Source organism: Dermacentor andersoni, chromosome 9 (assembly GCF_023375885.2).
Source record: "Dermacentor andersoni chromosome 9, qqDerAnde1_hic_scaffold, whole genome shotgun sequence".
In the NCBI taxonomy this organism is placed as follows: domain Eukaryota; kingdom Metazoa; phylum Arthropoda; class Arachnida; order Ixodida; family Ixodidae; genus Dermacentor; species Dermacentor andersoni.
Genome location: NC_092822.1, coordinates 20871479 through 20887633, shown reverse-complemented (window position 1 = coordinate 20887633; position 16155 = coordinate 20871479). Strand labels below are relative to the sequence as shown.

Genomic DNA, 16155 nt, shown 5'->3' with positions numbered 1-16155 from the left:
AGAACTTCGGCAAAGTCCCTTCAGGAATTTACGAGCTATTTATGTCACTAAGAAAGTCGCTAAAGAATTCACTAAGACTCAAAAAGAACAGTTGTTTTTAACCTCTTAAATGGCGTGAGAAATTTTGAAAAAGTGATGCAAAGTAATTTCTTTTAAAAATTGCTTTACTTCTTGCCATCCTTTCTTCGTTTCTTTCTAAAAATGTTATACTAGCAATGGTTATAGCTATTTTAGTGCTCTTGTTAAAGAATAGAGCGAAAGACATGACCCATCATCGGCACTTAAGAGGTTCAAATTACTAAAATTTCTATAAATTTTGTAGCTTTTTTGCCATGTTGCCAACACTGGTGTAAAGGTTTGCACAATGCTTTTCCTGAATACATTCACTCAAGAACAAAAATAACTCTGTTCATTTCATTCTGTCAAGCTACTACAAAATAGTGAGCATACTGTCCAAGAAACCTAGCCTGGACCTATCATCCCTAGCCATGCCATTGCAAGTTATTTTGTTAAGGCATTTTTCACACCATATTTCATCATCCTCACCTCCACACCGAGTTCATATTGTCTCCGCAATACGTGTAATCTCGCTCGAACCATGCACAAGAATTTGGAATTCCTTTCTGCAAAACTGACGCTTTTTTTCTCAGTCATCCTTGCAACGGATATCAGAAAAGTGGAATCCCCTGCCTACACAAATAATCGCCACCAAAGATTATCACACCTGTTCAAGAACACCTCCTCATGTTCTTGTCAATTATTGTTTTTTAATTTCTGATAGTTTGTAGCCCACTCTAACGCCTTTGGCCCTGAGGGCATGTTAGATAAGTAAATAGATGCATGCACCTTCCAGAAGAGGCATCGACAGTAGCGGCAGAGCAGCAGGCTATCTGCGTACTCCTCGCGGAGGCCATGCTTCTTCCGGAGGCGGTGGAAGAGGCGCTGCCACCCGGGGGCGCCGTCGAGCTTTTCTGGCGGCTGCTGCAGCCACTGCTCCACCAGCTGGGGCCCAAAGTGGAAGAGGCACAGCCGCCGCCACACGTGCTCCTCTTGCAGCAGCGCCGCCAACACTGGGTGCGCCTCTCCACTGCTGGCCAGGTCCCTACAATGATGAAGGCGACCAAATTGCTGCCGCACTCTTCGCAGTTTTATATTGCAATCTTACGAACACTTCACCCGTACACCTGCAGCCTTGGCGTCATGTCAAGGATCAGCAATTACGATCAGATCAGATCAAGTGCACATCAGCAATTACGCAAACACTGCTCACACAGGTGGTTTGTGCACTTTGGCGGACACAATTAGCGGGTACAAGTAGGGTCTGCATGTGCATAATTACCAAAGATTCATTCATTCACATTTTTAAAATTACATGGTTATGGGATATGTTTATTTTAGGTATTCAAAGACAACTCCATTTTGTTAAACACTTCTGGAGCACCAGTGTTCCGAGATATTAATAAATAAATTTGGCATTCAGTATGCTAATTTTGATTCAAAGGTGGGAATCTCAACCCAAAGATAAACCTCCCCCATGTGATGTCGAGAAGAGGTGAAAGTGGGATGAGGTGTATTTTGGCAAGGACGTACACTAGACTAGACATAAGGAAAACCCCTCTCCCAGTCGTTTTTCAAGCTATTAGTTTGAGCTGTGAACTGGCGACGTCCTCACACTTGGGCGTGCTTCTTTTTTGTCAAGGGCACTGAAACGCTAGAGATACACCACGTTTTCCTGACGTGCGTACGAATGCCTGAGTTGCAAGAGAGAAATGTCGGCACTGCGCCTAGGTACTACTGACACGGACACATTTTTGGCCGTTTGTCTCTAGATGAGCAGCACTTTGTGATCACAGATTAAACTGGAATAAGATATCCCTCAGTTCGTCTTTTGTGGCCGTATATCACTATTTCATAGGTTGTAGAGATGCTATACTTTTGGGGGCATTTTACAATGGATGCTTAGAAAGGATATTGACATCACGCCACAGTACTAGGTCTATACAGCCGCTGGAAATCTAGACTGTGTGATCTCCATGCCAAAAACCCATGATCTACAAGATCCTTCTGCAGTAGATTCCCTTTAAGACGAACTCGAAGGAACCATGAAAATTTGTTCGTCTTATCAGAAGGATGATTGGCAACATGACTAGTTGCATCCAAATACCTTACTTCAATATGGTAAATGAAGTAGACTTAATGCAGGGAAAAAATGACATAAAAAGCATTTATTTAGCTGAACTTAATGGAAAACTGTTTTCAAATGGTAATCTTGCTTGGTTTCATCCAGTCTGTGATGGATATTTGATGCTTCTGGGTAAATCGGCAAGCAGTCACAAACAATGTCATCTCACTTAATGACCTTAAAAATCCTTCTGTGCCATTGCGCTTTTGGAAAAGGTTCACTAGGGAGTTCAAGTAGGCATCTGCTGCCTCGCAGGCCATCGGTGCAGGCTCCAAGCTAGCGAAAGTATGAAGGAGAACGATGAGCTTGAGGCAGAGCAACACAACCTAGAGGAAAGTCTAGGTGATGCTGACTAAGTGGGGAAGGAGAAACAAGGCGAAATGTTGCGGAGGAAGAAGGTTGGTGGAGGCGTACTGGGTTGACCTCCTCTGGCAGTTGCTACAGGTGTCATTTGCGATGCAGATGTACTGGGTTCGCCTCATGACAACATTGTCCTTGTGTGCTGTATACTGTGTGCAAGTCAAAGCATGCGACAGTGAGCCGACGATGGCGGATAAATTTTGCATGCCTGGCACCAGAGATGGGAAGGAGGGAGGTGTTGTACTTCGGCTGTGTATGGTTGCGCGGACTTTATACTGAACACGATCTGCTTTGGGGGCACAGTTTAGGTAGGCTGATGGCTAGTAGATAAGTAGTTAGTAAGTGAATGTTTACAATGGGGCATTCTAGTCCGGCGAGTGCTGCGTGTGGCGCTGCCGCGTGAGCCCCGTCTTGAATACGATCTGCGATGCGGACAGTCTAGGCGCTCCGAGGGCCAATATCGTGGTATGCACTATAGCACCCATACACTTGCGCGTCACTGTCTCATTTTATTTCCTCATCTTGTTCTTTGCTTCTGTCCACAGGCGATATGTGCCACAGGCCTCCAGCAGGGTGCCTTGATGCGTGTTCCCCCGGATGTGGCACATCGAGGCAGCAAAGCCTCCAGGATCAATAGCGGTGGCAGCCACTCCGAATGTTCGTCTTAACCAAACAACACATCTGAGTAGGTTTGTCTTATGCGGATTTTTTTCGCATTGAGTCAATGGAAAACCAAACAAACATTCCCATGGTGTTCGTCTTAACCGAGTTTGTCTTAACGAGAGTTCACTGTATTGTAAAAGTGCAGCTTATGTGAGAAGTGTGTACACTGCGCTGGGACTTCTGCCAGACTGGATGCACTTGTTGGACACGTGTGTGTTTACCCAAGTTTTGAGTGCATACCGATGATCGCTCCAATACGTCTTCAGTTTTATTCTCCATGTAATAAAGAAGGAAGGAAAAAAAAAGCCTTTTATGGTGTAGCAGTCAGAGCACCACAAAGCACCCGGTGCTAAGTGTATGGGTGGGGGCAGATGCCGCTCGCAGACCGATGAATAATGACATGTTACTGCGAATTTGTTGTTTTATATTCTTCTACATTACAGACTCTGTATCGGCCGCTGTGATCTCATTTGAACGGAAGCACTGGTTCTTGTGTAGTGCGCATTGCCATTGGCTAGGGATGTATGGAGCAAAACAAGTAGTCCTCCATACTAACTGGGCGCACAAGCATCAGGCAAAGGTGGCATAGCTCACACGTGTATGCCAACATTGACAAAACGGAAATGTACCACACTTGGAGACTTGACTGCTCATGCATATACAGTAAAACCCCGTTAATTTGTATTTCACAGGACCAGAGAAAATGTCCAAATTAACCGACTGTAGAATTAACGAGGTTTCGACAATAATAACTAAAAAAATGCCTAAAATATCAACATACCTTTACTTCATGAAATAACTGGTTATTGTTACTTGTTGCGCACGAGAAATTTGCCCGGAAAGCACAATATTTCGGAGCTCTTGTAGGTGGTGGAGTCCACACAGACTGTCGGGACAAACGACACAGATGTCCTCCAAAACTTTAAGGGCGTCATCGGCCTCCTTAGCAATGCGGCGCAGTACTTCACATGCATCCATGACGGGCACATTTTCGCAATCAGAGTGGGGCTCTTTGTCGCCTAGTACATCCAGTATTTCGTCGTCGTTGAGGTGACTGGCAACGGCAACGTCACTATAGATGCGGATGTATTCGTCCAGCGGGACATCCGGAGGCAGAAGTCTGTCGAAGCGACTGTCATCTTCCTCGGCGTTTTGGTTAACATACGCATTCCCGGCTTCCAAAGAATCCCCACCACGAACAAAGCCGCTGTGTCGGAAGCAGTTCGCAATTACTGCAGGCGGCGTGTTGCTCCGCACATGCGCCACCATGTGCACTGCATTAAGCAGAGTTACATCATATTTTCTTTTTGCCTCCATACAAAGCAACATGCGCTCAAGCACTTGTCTTCTGTGTTGGCCTTTCACATAATGAATAATTCCCTGATCCAGAGGCTGCAGGGAAGCCGTTGTGTTAGGCGGCAAAAAAAAGCAGCTGTATGTTTGTCAGCCCTTACACATTATTGTGTGCACTACAGTTATCTAGAACAATTAGCGCTTTGCGCGATTTTGCATGAAAGCGGCGGTGCAGTTTGTGCAGCCAGGCCTGAAATATCGCTGAGGTCATTGCGCTTTTCGATTCGGGCGATAGTCTATGGGAAGTTTCTTTATGCTTTTGAAGCATCTTGGCTCTTCTGCTTTGCCGATGATTATTAGCGGTAGCTGCTCCGTTCCAGTCATGCTGGCAGCCAGCAAAACTGTTATTCTGTCCTTGCTTCGTATATCGCCAATGCAAGGGTCCCCCTTAAATGTGATGGTTTTATCCGGCAGGGCTTTGTAGAAGAGGGCCGTCTCATCTGCACTAAAAATGTCGCAGGCATCATAATCAGCTAGGCATGCGGGTAATACGGCCTTCCAATCTTCGACAACGCCTTCATTCACAGCCCCTTTCTCGCCACACACGCTTCGGAAGACCAGGCCGTGTCTTTTCTTGAATCGGTCGATCCAGCCTTCTGATGCCTTTAAGTCTTCAATGCTGAGCTTCAGCGCATACTTTTCGGCCTGTGCACAGATAAGGGGGCCACTCAAAGGTAGCTGTGCGTCGCGTGAATCGGCAATCCATCTTAACAACGCTTCTTCAAGTTTCGGGTGCACTGCCATTCGCAGTCTCTTCCTGTTGTCAGCGAACTTGTCGCTGTGGTACGTCTGAAGAATCTCTGCTTCATTTTTCATGTACGTGCTGAGCGTACTTATGACCTGCCGAGGCACCCCCGCCTTCACGGCTTTCAATATTTCTACTTTCGCTGCCAAATCCTTTGCCTCATACTTCGCTTGCTTCGGTGGGGCACGAGAGCACATGGCGGCGCGGCTAGGCGTGGCAATGAAGCGACGATGTCAAGAAAAAACCAAGTATAAACGGAAAAAAGAAAAACGCAAACAAAATTTAACAGGAAAAAAGGAACTTCCGCCGTCCTCACACACGCAGCTGACGCAAACCGATAAACATGATAAAAACAACAACGAAAAAAAAAAAACTCAACTCCGCAACCACACAACTGCACAAACAAAAGACAACGTTGGAAATGACGGACAGCAATACAAAGAAAAAAACATGTATGTATAGATTAGGGTTGCTAGCCTAGACCGATAACTACCGTGCCGATAACCATAGCGATGCAGAGGTAGTGCCAAGCGCCAAAAGCGACTGCAAAGCCAGAAGTACATCATTGCCACCATGTTTTTTGAGGCATAGGTTTGTCTATTATGTAGCAATAAAATAAACATGGCGGCCTTGACGTATTTCCGGCCTTTCAGCACTCCCAGCACATGCAGCAAGCATGGCCTTTGAGATTTACGCCCGCTAATCGGAGACGCCATTGCTGGCAGTGCAATTTTAACACCCCCTAGTGCCACCTGATCCTACATGTCTCACGTGCCTCTGAGCTCCGCGAACTGTCCGAATTGACCAAAGTACGACCAAATATGTCCAAATTAACGGGAATTCCGTGCCAAAGGGTTATGTACATGTTTGACGGGACCAGACGGCGCGTCCGGATTAACCGTATTTCCCAATTAACGGGGGCCGAATTAACGAGGTTTTATCGTAATGTGTGACAACGGCGCATTCGTTCTTGCTGGACAACCACGCTTCCTTGTGCCAGCAGAATCTCGAGGGAATAATTTCTCGAAATGTGAAGAGAACCAAGGCATGTGCATCACGATTCCGCTGCTGTGTTGACTTGCCACCGACACTGTAGCACACTGCACATGAACAAGAAAACCACAAAGTGGTCATCCCTCAATGTTTCCCTCGCCTCCAGAATGTGCAGCTCCACCTGTCTATCTCCACTTGGCAGCAACATGTAACCTGAGGTGGGCCTGCAGATGCAGGGGGTGGTTGGACTTGGTGGTGTAAGCTGATTACCTTATCCACTCCACCTTCTCCCCCTTTCGTTTGTCTTATATCCTGGCTTTCATTGACAAAAATAGTGTGTGTGTGTAATGCACTAAACAGCAAGCGCTTACCTTGTTGTACTATAGCCGAATCCACTTATAGCTATAGCAGTTTTAACAACATATCGGTTATAACAAGAAGAAGCTGCTGCACTGTCAACTTTTTTATGTTTTTCATGGTGAAATAACCCGCTTGCTATACTCGCGGACAACTTTCTGTGGTAATGAAGGGAAAATTACAGGGGCAGAGCTCCTGCAGATGTGTTACCACGCCAAGTAGTCTGCCAGCGTTTGACAGTGCTTTTGGTTGCTCGGAACAGACACTGAATCGACGCAGCTTCCACATGCGACAGTTTCGCGTTTGCCCAGACGCGCAAGGGAAAAGCCGCAAAATAAGTAAACTTTCACATTCAGTGGTGTGTTTCATCTTATTTAACTGTTGCTAATAAGGTGCTTGTGTTTTCCCGCCGCGAACAAGTCCCAAAGCGCACCTCAATTAAAGTCAATTAGCGCCCAGGGTGTCATCGTTTTTCTTGTGTGTGTTGTTTTTTGGCGCAAAATCTTTTCAGTATCAAGCTATCGCTTTGCGAATTTGTGCGCACTTCACAAACTCGTCTCCACCGTTTGCTCAATGCAAGTGCAGTGCTCACCTGTAGTCGGCAAGACGTAGCAGAACTTCCCTGAGCAGCTCGGGAGGCAGATGGGGAAACTGGGGCGTGTCGTCATCCGGCTTGGGGTTGGAGAGGTCGATGTGCCGCTGCACATTCCAGATGCGCTGCAGGGTCTGCAGGTGCTGCTCCCACAGCTGGCTCGAGCCCAGGGGCCGACCCCAGCAGTGGTACTTGCGCAGCGTCCGCTCGAGGTCTTCCAGGAGAAGCTGCAGAGACGGGTTTCGTGACTCTTTGGGCGCAGGCACAGTTTTTACTACAACTAAACAGAAGGAAAACAGGCAGTGAGTAGATGATGTATGCGCGGTCATATAACCTCTCCTGCACATTCTGTGCCTGCTGGCTCATTCGGAAATAAATGAACTATACCTGGCATCTGAACTCTGGCTGTTCCGCTACTAAGTAAGGAACCCTTGGCGTGTTTATCACATTTTTGGTGCGTGCTTGTGGCTGACAAAAAAAAAGAAAGGATGGAGAAAAAAATCTTTTGGCATTAATAAAAGAATTATAGTGACATGTGAAACATTGATGCTTTGCTTCCAGTTGCTTTTAGGACGAAATCGTCCCCTGGTGCCATAGAGAACCACTGTTGTTTCTAGAGCACAAATATCTTTTGTCCTCTGTTGCTGCGCAATACCAAGAGTGCATGATTTGAGCTCTGGCAAACGTTTTTCATTGAACTTTCCACAATGCATGACTCTCACTCTACATAAGGGTTCCCTCCATAGACAACAGTTCTGCCATGATTCAGCAGGCACAGATGTGTATAGGGAAGGGGTGTCCAAAAGTCACTAGTATTCTTTTAACAAGGCTGAAGAATAGCTGGTACTGATGTGTGCCGCTAGCACATATACTACATCGTCGTCCTCATTCGCTGGCCATGCATTGTCTTTGAGTAGAGTTGTCTGCAAGCTGCATTGCTTTCTTTTGAGCCCCTAAGCCATCTGCGTCACTTTTGCGATGTAACAGAACATGTATGTCTATCAAGCTCTGTTCTCACACAAGAAATTTTTTTATATCGAAGAGCTTGTTCATCTTAAATTTGTGCCGCTAGGTCAGACAGTCAACCAGCATTTTTACATTTTTGTTGCCAAGTGGTTGTGTAATGCAGTTAGAAGAAAACACCCGAATTTGTAGAACTCGGGAATGTGGCCTGTGCACCAAGAAAACACTCCAACTCAACAGCACTTAACGTGCTGAACTTCCAGACATAAATGAGATGGCGGCCACTATCCTACCTCATCATCTCTACTCCCCGCATCTTGGCCCTTGCAATTTCTTACCGCCAAGACTGGAACGAAAGCTTTAGGGAAAGCATTTTCTAGGTGGAGTGGAAATAAAGAAAATGACGGAATCACTGAGTGTCATCAATCTGCAAGAGTTCCAGAACAGTTTTGAACAATAAATAAAGTGGTAGAACAAGCCCACTGTGTCTCAGAGATAGCACTTTGAAGCTAATTGAAGTTTAGTAATAATCAAGGAGTTACGCAAATTAGAAGAAAGGACGATTCTCATTACTTTTGGGTCATTCCTCGTATATAGAAGGCTATGGCATAGGCATGCCAAAAGGCAGAGGCTTCAGATCGGCGCCTTTCCCAGGGGTCCAGTACACTCTGGAGACACGCCTGGTGAACAGCATTTCATCCGTCATAACGGTTCAATCACTACTAAAGCAACGTTCAAAATGCTGCTTTATTTTTTTATTATTTTTTTTAATGTGAAGGTTCCAGTCTCTTGTCGTTTTGGATCTTTTCAATTAAAAACAAAGAAATTCGAGTGCCCAAACGTGGGATCAAACCTCTGTCTTCCAGCAAAACAGCCCAATGCACCAACGATTAGGCTGGAATTACACGCACACATCTCTCGTGCCAATGCCAACTAGCTCTTTGGGACCACTGGTGCATATCTCATGTCGCATTGCATGAGTGGCAGCACATGCGAGTGCCAGTTTCCATTCGGCCACAGGCTTAAAAGTGCCTCTTCTGAGCATCATGCCACACATCATGCTTATAAAAGTGGGAGTGTGGCAGTTTCTCCCATTCTCCCGTGATGGAAGCCAGCATTTTGAGACACTGTTAGACTGTGCTGCCTTCAGGGTTGGCCCATATTCTCTATTCCTTTCCTTGTAGCAGCCAACATAGAAATTGTGGAACATTGTGCTGCCTTTGGGGTCGGCCCAGACCATAATGAAACAGGTTGTAAAGTTTTTTCACCAGAGTAAAAAAATAACATAAATCGTCAGCCACACGCCATTGTTTTGACAAAGGTCAATGACCTGCCTCTTTCCTAACACTAAAATCTCACCTGAATTTGTTGCTATATAGTGAAAAAGCCAAACTCTGTTTCACACTTTCGCACACACACATGTACAAAGCAGACAGTTTCGGCAAGCAGGGACACAAGAAACAGCGCCAGCAAACAAGCAGCTTTCCTTTTTTTTGCTTTTTTCCGCACCTGAAGAATGTGAGTGTTCTGACGACTGTCAGCGACTTGTGACGCCACCTCCTCGAGCATGGTGAACAGCACCCGACTTGCACATCCACTCAGCGTGGTCAGGTTTTCTGTGATCAAGAGGTGCAGCAACTGCAAAAGACACCACACAGGCCTTCAGAAACTGCCAGCCTAGCCAGTATTCACGAACACTGTGTTGTGCAGCTAAACAACTGCCATGAGTAAAGCTTTCTAAATTGGATTCACGTGACAGCCTCGATAGCCAACTCGCAATGAAGACTGAACATCAAAAGAGCACTGACAAAAAAAAACTTCCTTTTGCTTTGTTGACAGGTGCTAAATCTGTGTCACGGTATAAGGTCTCAATTTCTCGAATGTGTAGCACGTCATGAATTATACCATCTTTTAATGTGAATTCGAAAAGGGGGCCAAATGAAGAGCATCATCTTGGCGTCAAAATGTATTGACAAAGTCCCAAAAATGGAAGGGGGGCCAAGTGACACTGATGTGTAGCTCGGTGCAGTGGTCAAAGCTACATTGCGCTCATCTAGCCAAAAGCTTTAGACGAGGAGATAATAGGGGGAAAGAAGCTGAGATGGGCAAAGAGTGCTGCACATTCCCAGGAGCGACAGTAGCACACGAAAGTTCTTATCAATACTGCGTCGAACGCAAAGAAGTGCAGAATGAAAGAAGAAAGACTGGCCAATGCAGCAACATGGTCACCACACATGTGACTTGCTGCCACTGCAGCAGGTTGACAGATGTGTGTGTCAGCGGTTTGTGATACCACGTGCATTTACCTTTAATTACGTGATTCATAGAGGAGCCTTTGTCAACACTCCCTACACCAAGCAGCCACACACCATTCAGCATGCATTTTGAACTGGTTACATAAAAGAGGATATAAAATGTTTTTGCATGTTCAAGGAGGTCTGGCACCATACTATAGTTAAGGAGTTGGCAGCCATCTAGCAAAAAAAGAAAGAAGATGGTATATAACATTTTTGTGTCGGTGCCCCTCAAGTGGCTAAGTGGCGTGAAGTTGGGCTGCAAGCACGTATTCAGGTGTGCCTTTCTGCGCACCAAAATTCAGTGCGGTTTTCTTTATTCAAGTATTTCCATGGAAAGCAGCATACACAGGTTATGCACCAAATGTGGGCAGATGCAAATTAACCTCAGCATAATATAAAATAGGCCAAATAACCCATCAAACAAAACGCAACTTGAGCAAAATACTGTTATACAAAATACAAACAAATATTGTGAATACATGTATAACCTAAAGAGATGCAGTAAGCACACGTTTCAAGGTAATGTTTGCAATGTCACCAGGCAATCGCTCGTTCAGTTCACTGTTTGGATGCACTTTAACAGAAAAACAAACGCATGGAAAGTGCAACTCGTCAAAAATAGTTGTGTAACCTACCAGTCTAACTAGCTTGTTACCCACCCTCGTCTCTTACTGTAGTGCTCGAACAAACACAAGTCAACCGGACCAGATGGTGAACTTGCTCAAAAACCAGTCTATCGATTCACACTGCACGCGCACATCTTTAAACACACACGTGCAATAAGGTGCTCATGCCCAAACACTGGCTTGCAAATTAAAGCACATTCAAAATCACTGTGCGTGCTTTTTCAGTGATGATAATGGTTCAACATCCAGGATAACGCAACAGAATATGCCCAAAACACACTAGTACTGTCCCTTAGCAATGGGTAAAGCATCACAGTTCAGTTCTGGTGTTCCTAGCAATGGTAGGTCTGTCAGTAGCGGATTGCACTGAAGTCTATTGCACAGCGTCCAGTTACCCACAACCACATAAGGAACCGATAACCTTTCACTGACCTTGCAGATGTAGTTGAACCGCCGCACATCTTTGATGCCATTGCGAAAGTCTAGCCTACGGAACGCTTCACTGATGGTGTTGTAGCCAGCAACCTGCAAAGACAAGAAGTGTTGCAAGACCTCAACTGTAAAGTTTTCCATCAGCTTACTGCTCCAGTGCTCACTAAAGCTTTACAAATGTGCGTGAAATGGTACAACTTATAAAATAAATAAAAAAATTCTAAAAAAAGAGATGTTTAATTCAGACCTTCATTAATTTAGGACTTCGACAGATGATCAGATCCAAATTTCTGTATGAACCTTGCATGGGGCAAGCCAGGGCTTCAGGAAGTGTATTTTTAGTATGGGGACAGGATGCAGAGCTCATTTCACTTATGCGAACTTCTTTTGTGGGTGCAAATCCGAGGCCCAATTTACTTTATCAGAGCGGGGTTGGACCTCAGGGATGAGGGTTTACCTGTTAACCTGTTAGCTCCCCCTCCTCTGTTCCAGAGCCCCTAGGGCAACATGCAGATTTGAGCTAGTTGACTGAACACAACTAGTTAGTTAGACATGAATAAAACTAACAGTGCAGAGCTAGAACTTGGCAAAAAAAAGGAACCAAAACACAGAGCTGACTTCCACTGGTTTATCCTTTTCAGAACAGAAGCTTTGATATTACTCCAATACATTGTAGGCAAGATTGCTGATAGAACGGCATGGGAAATACCTGAAGCATCTGACAAGAAACGTTGCAACAACAAATGCATTGGCATACCTTCGATTGCTCTAGCTGACAAAGATTTATTTTTCTTAAATGTTAAGTTTGGGACATGGGTGCTCCATAACACAGGCATAAGTATTAAGTACACTTTGCTCTTTGCTGTATCTTTTGTTTCTTTGATGCCTTTTGTGTAGATTTACTTCATATTTCTCTCAATCTTTTTGTTGCTGTTGCATGTGAATTCTGCAAACACTTCTGCTGCAGAAAGTATAAACCATTTCAAAATCAGCACAGTGTTTCCACCCCCTTCTTTCATTTGTCCAAGTTTTTTACCCTTGAGCCGTTTAAATATAACCTCGTTTGGGGGCTGGATTAAGAAATTCGGGAGGTCTGGGGGTAATGGCTTCTGTCGGGGACCCCTTTCCCTCTATCTTGATAAATAAAGTGTCCGCCTTTCTCCAATCTCAAAGATGGGGTGGTGCGGGGTCTTCAGCTTTCTTAGCTGCCACTTTAACATGCGCTGCCTCACATGCAAGTGTAAGCATGAAATTACCCATGTAGCTTCATCAATGCAGCTTTTCATTATTTTTTCTCTCTCTCTCTGCAGATAATAGAAGATGTGGAGAAAATAAGGGTTTTCCAAACAACAGACAAAAACTTTGAATTTAAAACTTTGAGCTCTGTGCCATGCTGGTATGAGGAGCACCAAACTACCGCACAGACTGCAAGAACAGGACTGCACAGAGGCAGTACAGAAGACCTCTGCTGGTGCAAAACGCAACAAAAGAGCAAAGGCAGGAACCGGAGCACCGACAGCATCGGCTATACCCATGGCTATCGCTGCTCTATTGATTTTCGAAATGATGATGACAAAGATTATGATGATAAGCATGCTTTAGGTTTTATTAGTGTAACCTTCATAATACCCGCCGTGGTTGCTCAGTGGCTATGGTGTCGGGCTGCTGAGCAGGAGGTCGTGGGATCGAATCCCGGCCACGACGGCCGCATTTCGATGGGGGCAAAATGCGAAAACACCCGTGTACTTAGATTGAAGTGTACGTTAAAGAACCCCAAGCGGTCAAAATTCCTGGAGTCCTCCACTACGGCATGCCTCATAATCAGAAAGTGGTTTTGCCATGCAAAACCCCATAATTTTGACCTTCATAATGATAGCATGCTTTAGGTATCGGTTTCAGTTTTACTAGTGAGGCAGTCTCAATGAAATGGGGTTTTTGTTCTTATGCTGCCTTTGGCCTCAGCCGCTGCTGAGGTCAAAGCAGCAGCTTGGTGCAATTTTTCACTCGCATGCAGTATTGGAGCAGGATGGCACAAAGGCCTAATCTTGGCGCAGCTGTTCCGTGATTGCGCAGTCTTTTCCAATGCCCACTGACAGGGGCTCGCAACTTCAGCTGGATAGAGCAACCTCACCTCTCGTGTGCACTTTAGTGTGATCTGGCAGTATGGCTGCTGAGAAAGGCGCCGCTGCTTGGCGTCGATGTCCAGGCACTCGTCACCGCTTCCTGCATCTCCACCCCCTAAGTTTGGTGGAGACGATGGCGGAAGGTCGTATTCAGCAGGCTGTTCCAAAGAATCAAGACTGGAAAACAAGGTGCATTGTTTGTCTCAGTAACGCTGTATAAGCATGATGTGATGTGTCAGCACACAGCAGAATGCAGTGGCATACGTGCCAGCTAACGGCTTCCTGGTCGCTACTACCTGGTGTTTTCCATGCTGCGGTCTGGACTTGTAAAACAAAGCAGTGTGTACTCCTTTTTTTACCTTCTTTCTTCTACAGTGAAGGCCGATGTACGACGGCGTGAGTGGCCAATATCTATCAGCAACACAACCTACCTTGGAGTAAAAAATTTTTGTTTTGAAATGCAATTATCAACAATTATAAAATGAAAGTTACCTTGCATAAACCAGACACGACCTCCTTTCCATGTTTTTCTTTAGCCAGTAGTCTATAATTTTTGTTTCTCACATTGTGTTTTACAGGCGCCACATTGGACGTCAGCTAGGGGGTATGTACGGCTGTGATGATAAATAGCAGCCAGCATGGAAGCTCTGGAGCAGGCAGGCATATGACCAGGATGTCGGTAAGAATGTGCAGGTGACATCGGTGATCAATCATCACTAAGAACAGCCAGCAAACAGACCCCTAGCTAGTAGTTCTGAAGGATGTGTGACCTTGCTTATGCAGCTTTGCTGTCTTTATCAGTTGTCAGGTTCGCATACATATGCGAGGATTTTTTTGATCACCATGGACAACCTCCACCATACCATTGCTACACAGCCATAATGTTGCTCTGCCTACAAATGGACCACAAAGCCAGCTAACCCGGAAGCAAACACTTCAAGGCAATGTGACAATGTTATTTGCTTAGCATTTAAGGCACCCAATAAGCACATACACAATAATTTTAGTGCAAAAGTCACAATGGGGATTTCAGCAATCATTGGAAAACGGTGAACTACTGGCCGATTGGAAGACAGGTAAGGTGGTTCCTGTACATAAATCTGGTAATAAACACCCGCCTTTTAACTACCGGCCCATATCTATTACCAGCATCCCATGCAAAATCTTAGAGCACATACTCTTTTCACATATTGTCACTTTCCTTGAATCAAACTCGTTTTTTCATCCTTCTCAGCACGGTTTTAGGAAGTCCTATTCATGCGAAACACAACTACTCTTATTCACGCACAAACTTCACGCAATTTTAGACTGCCGCTCTATTGCCGACTGCATCTTTCTAGATTTTGCGAAGGCATTTGATAAGGTTTCCCATCATCTTTTGTTACTAAAGCTGCGCATGGTAGGATTAGACACTAACATTCTAAAATGGCTTGAAGTGTTCCTTACCCATCGTCAGCGATTTGTTTCCGTCAACAATGTTAATTCCACCGTTCACCCTGTTCTTTCCAGTGTGCCCCAAGGCATCATCTTGGGGCCCCTGCTTTTTCTTATATTTATCAACGACTTATCCAGTAACCTTTCTTCTTCTGTACATCTTTTCGCCGATGACCGCGTCCTTTTTCGGCAAATAACAAATGATAGTGATAAGCACATGATTCAGTCTAACCTTAACGCTATCTCAACATGGTGCAAAACTTGGAATATGACTTTAAATGCTGAAAAGTGCAAACTTATGCACATCTCTCGTGTTAATAGTGAATTGCCAGTATATACTCTTAATGGTGTGTTACTTGATCCTGTTACAAAATACAAGTACCTCGGAATTCATATTATGTCTAACCTTAGCTGGCATGCGCACATTGAGCACATCACTAACAAAGCTAATCGCATGCTCGGATATCTGAAACGCAACTTTCACGCAGCCCCAACTAGCATCAAACTTCTACTCTATACCACACTCGTACGTTCACAACTAGAATATGCCTCATCAATCTGGGACCCTGGTGTTAAGAGTTTGATCGACCTACTGGAGATGGTACAACACAAATCAGCGCGGTTTATTCTTTCTGACTTTCGGCGTACATCAAGCGCAACCACTATGAAGACTACCCTGGGCCTAACTTCACTTGCATCAGGACGCAAAATTGCACGCCTGTGCCTTTTTCACGAAATATTTCATCATGAGTCTATTGGCTATGAGTTACTTCTTCACCCTTCATATGTTTCACGCCGCACAGATCACATACATAAGGTAGGCATTTCTACATGCAAAACTAAAACATTCTCGGATTCTTTCATTCCTCGCACGTCATATGACTGAAACCACCTTCCTTCCTCAATTGCCACGATTCCTGACCCTGTATTGTTTCGGACTGCTGTTACTGCTTCTATTGAATGATATATTGTGTTGATCACTTATTCTAACTTATCTATGTCTTGGTAATTGTTCTCTGCTGTTGCTTCTATTTT

The 16155-nt window shown here is 44.9% G+C and overlaps 1 protein-coding gene across 1 annotated transcript in view; it reads right to left on the bottom strand.

Annotated features, from left to right (window-relative positions):
- The window catches only part of LOC126527216 (F-box only protein 25), a 31782-nt gene that overhangs the window by 10216 nt on the left and 5411 nt on the right, over positions 1-16155 (bottom strand). The window contains exons 2-6 of the mRNA XM_050174971.3: positions 13695-13863; positions 11564-11656; positions 9718-9846; positions 7246-7472; positions 847-1102 (exon numbers count right to left, since the gene is read on the bottom strand). Of these exons, the coding sequence (XP_050030928.1) occupies positions 847-1102; positions 7246-7472; positions 9718-9846; positions 11564-11656; positions 13695-13863 (874 nt within the window). The remainder of the gene's footprint in view (positions 1-846; positions 1103-7245; positions 7473-9717; positions 9847-11563; positions 11657-13694; positions 13864-16155) is intronic.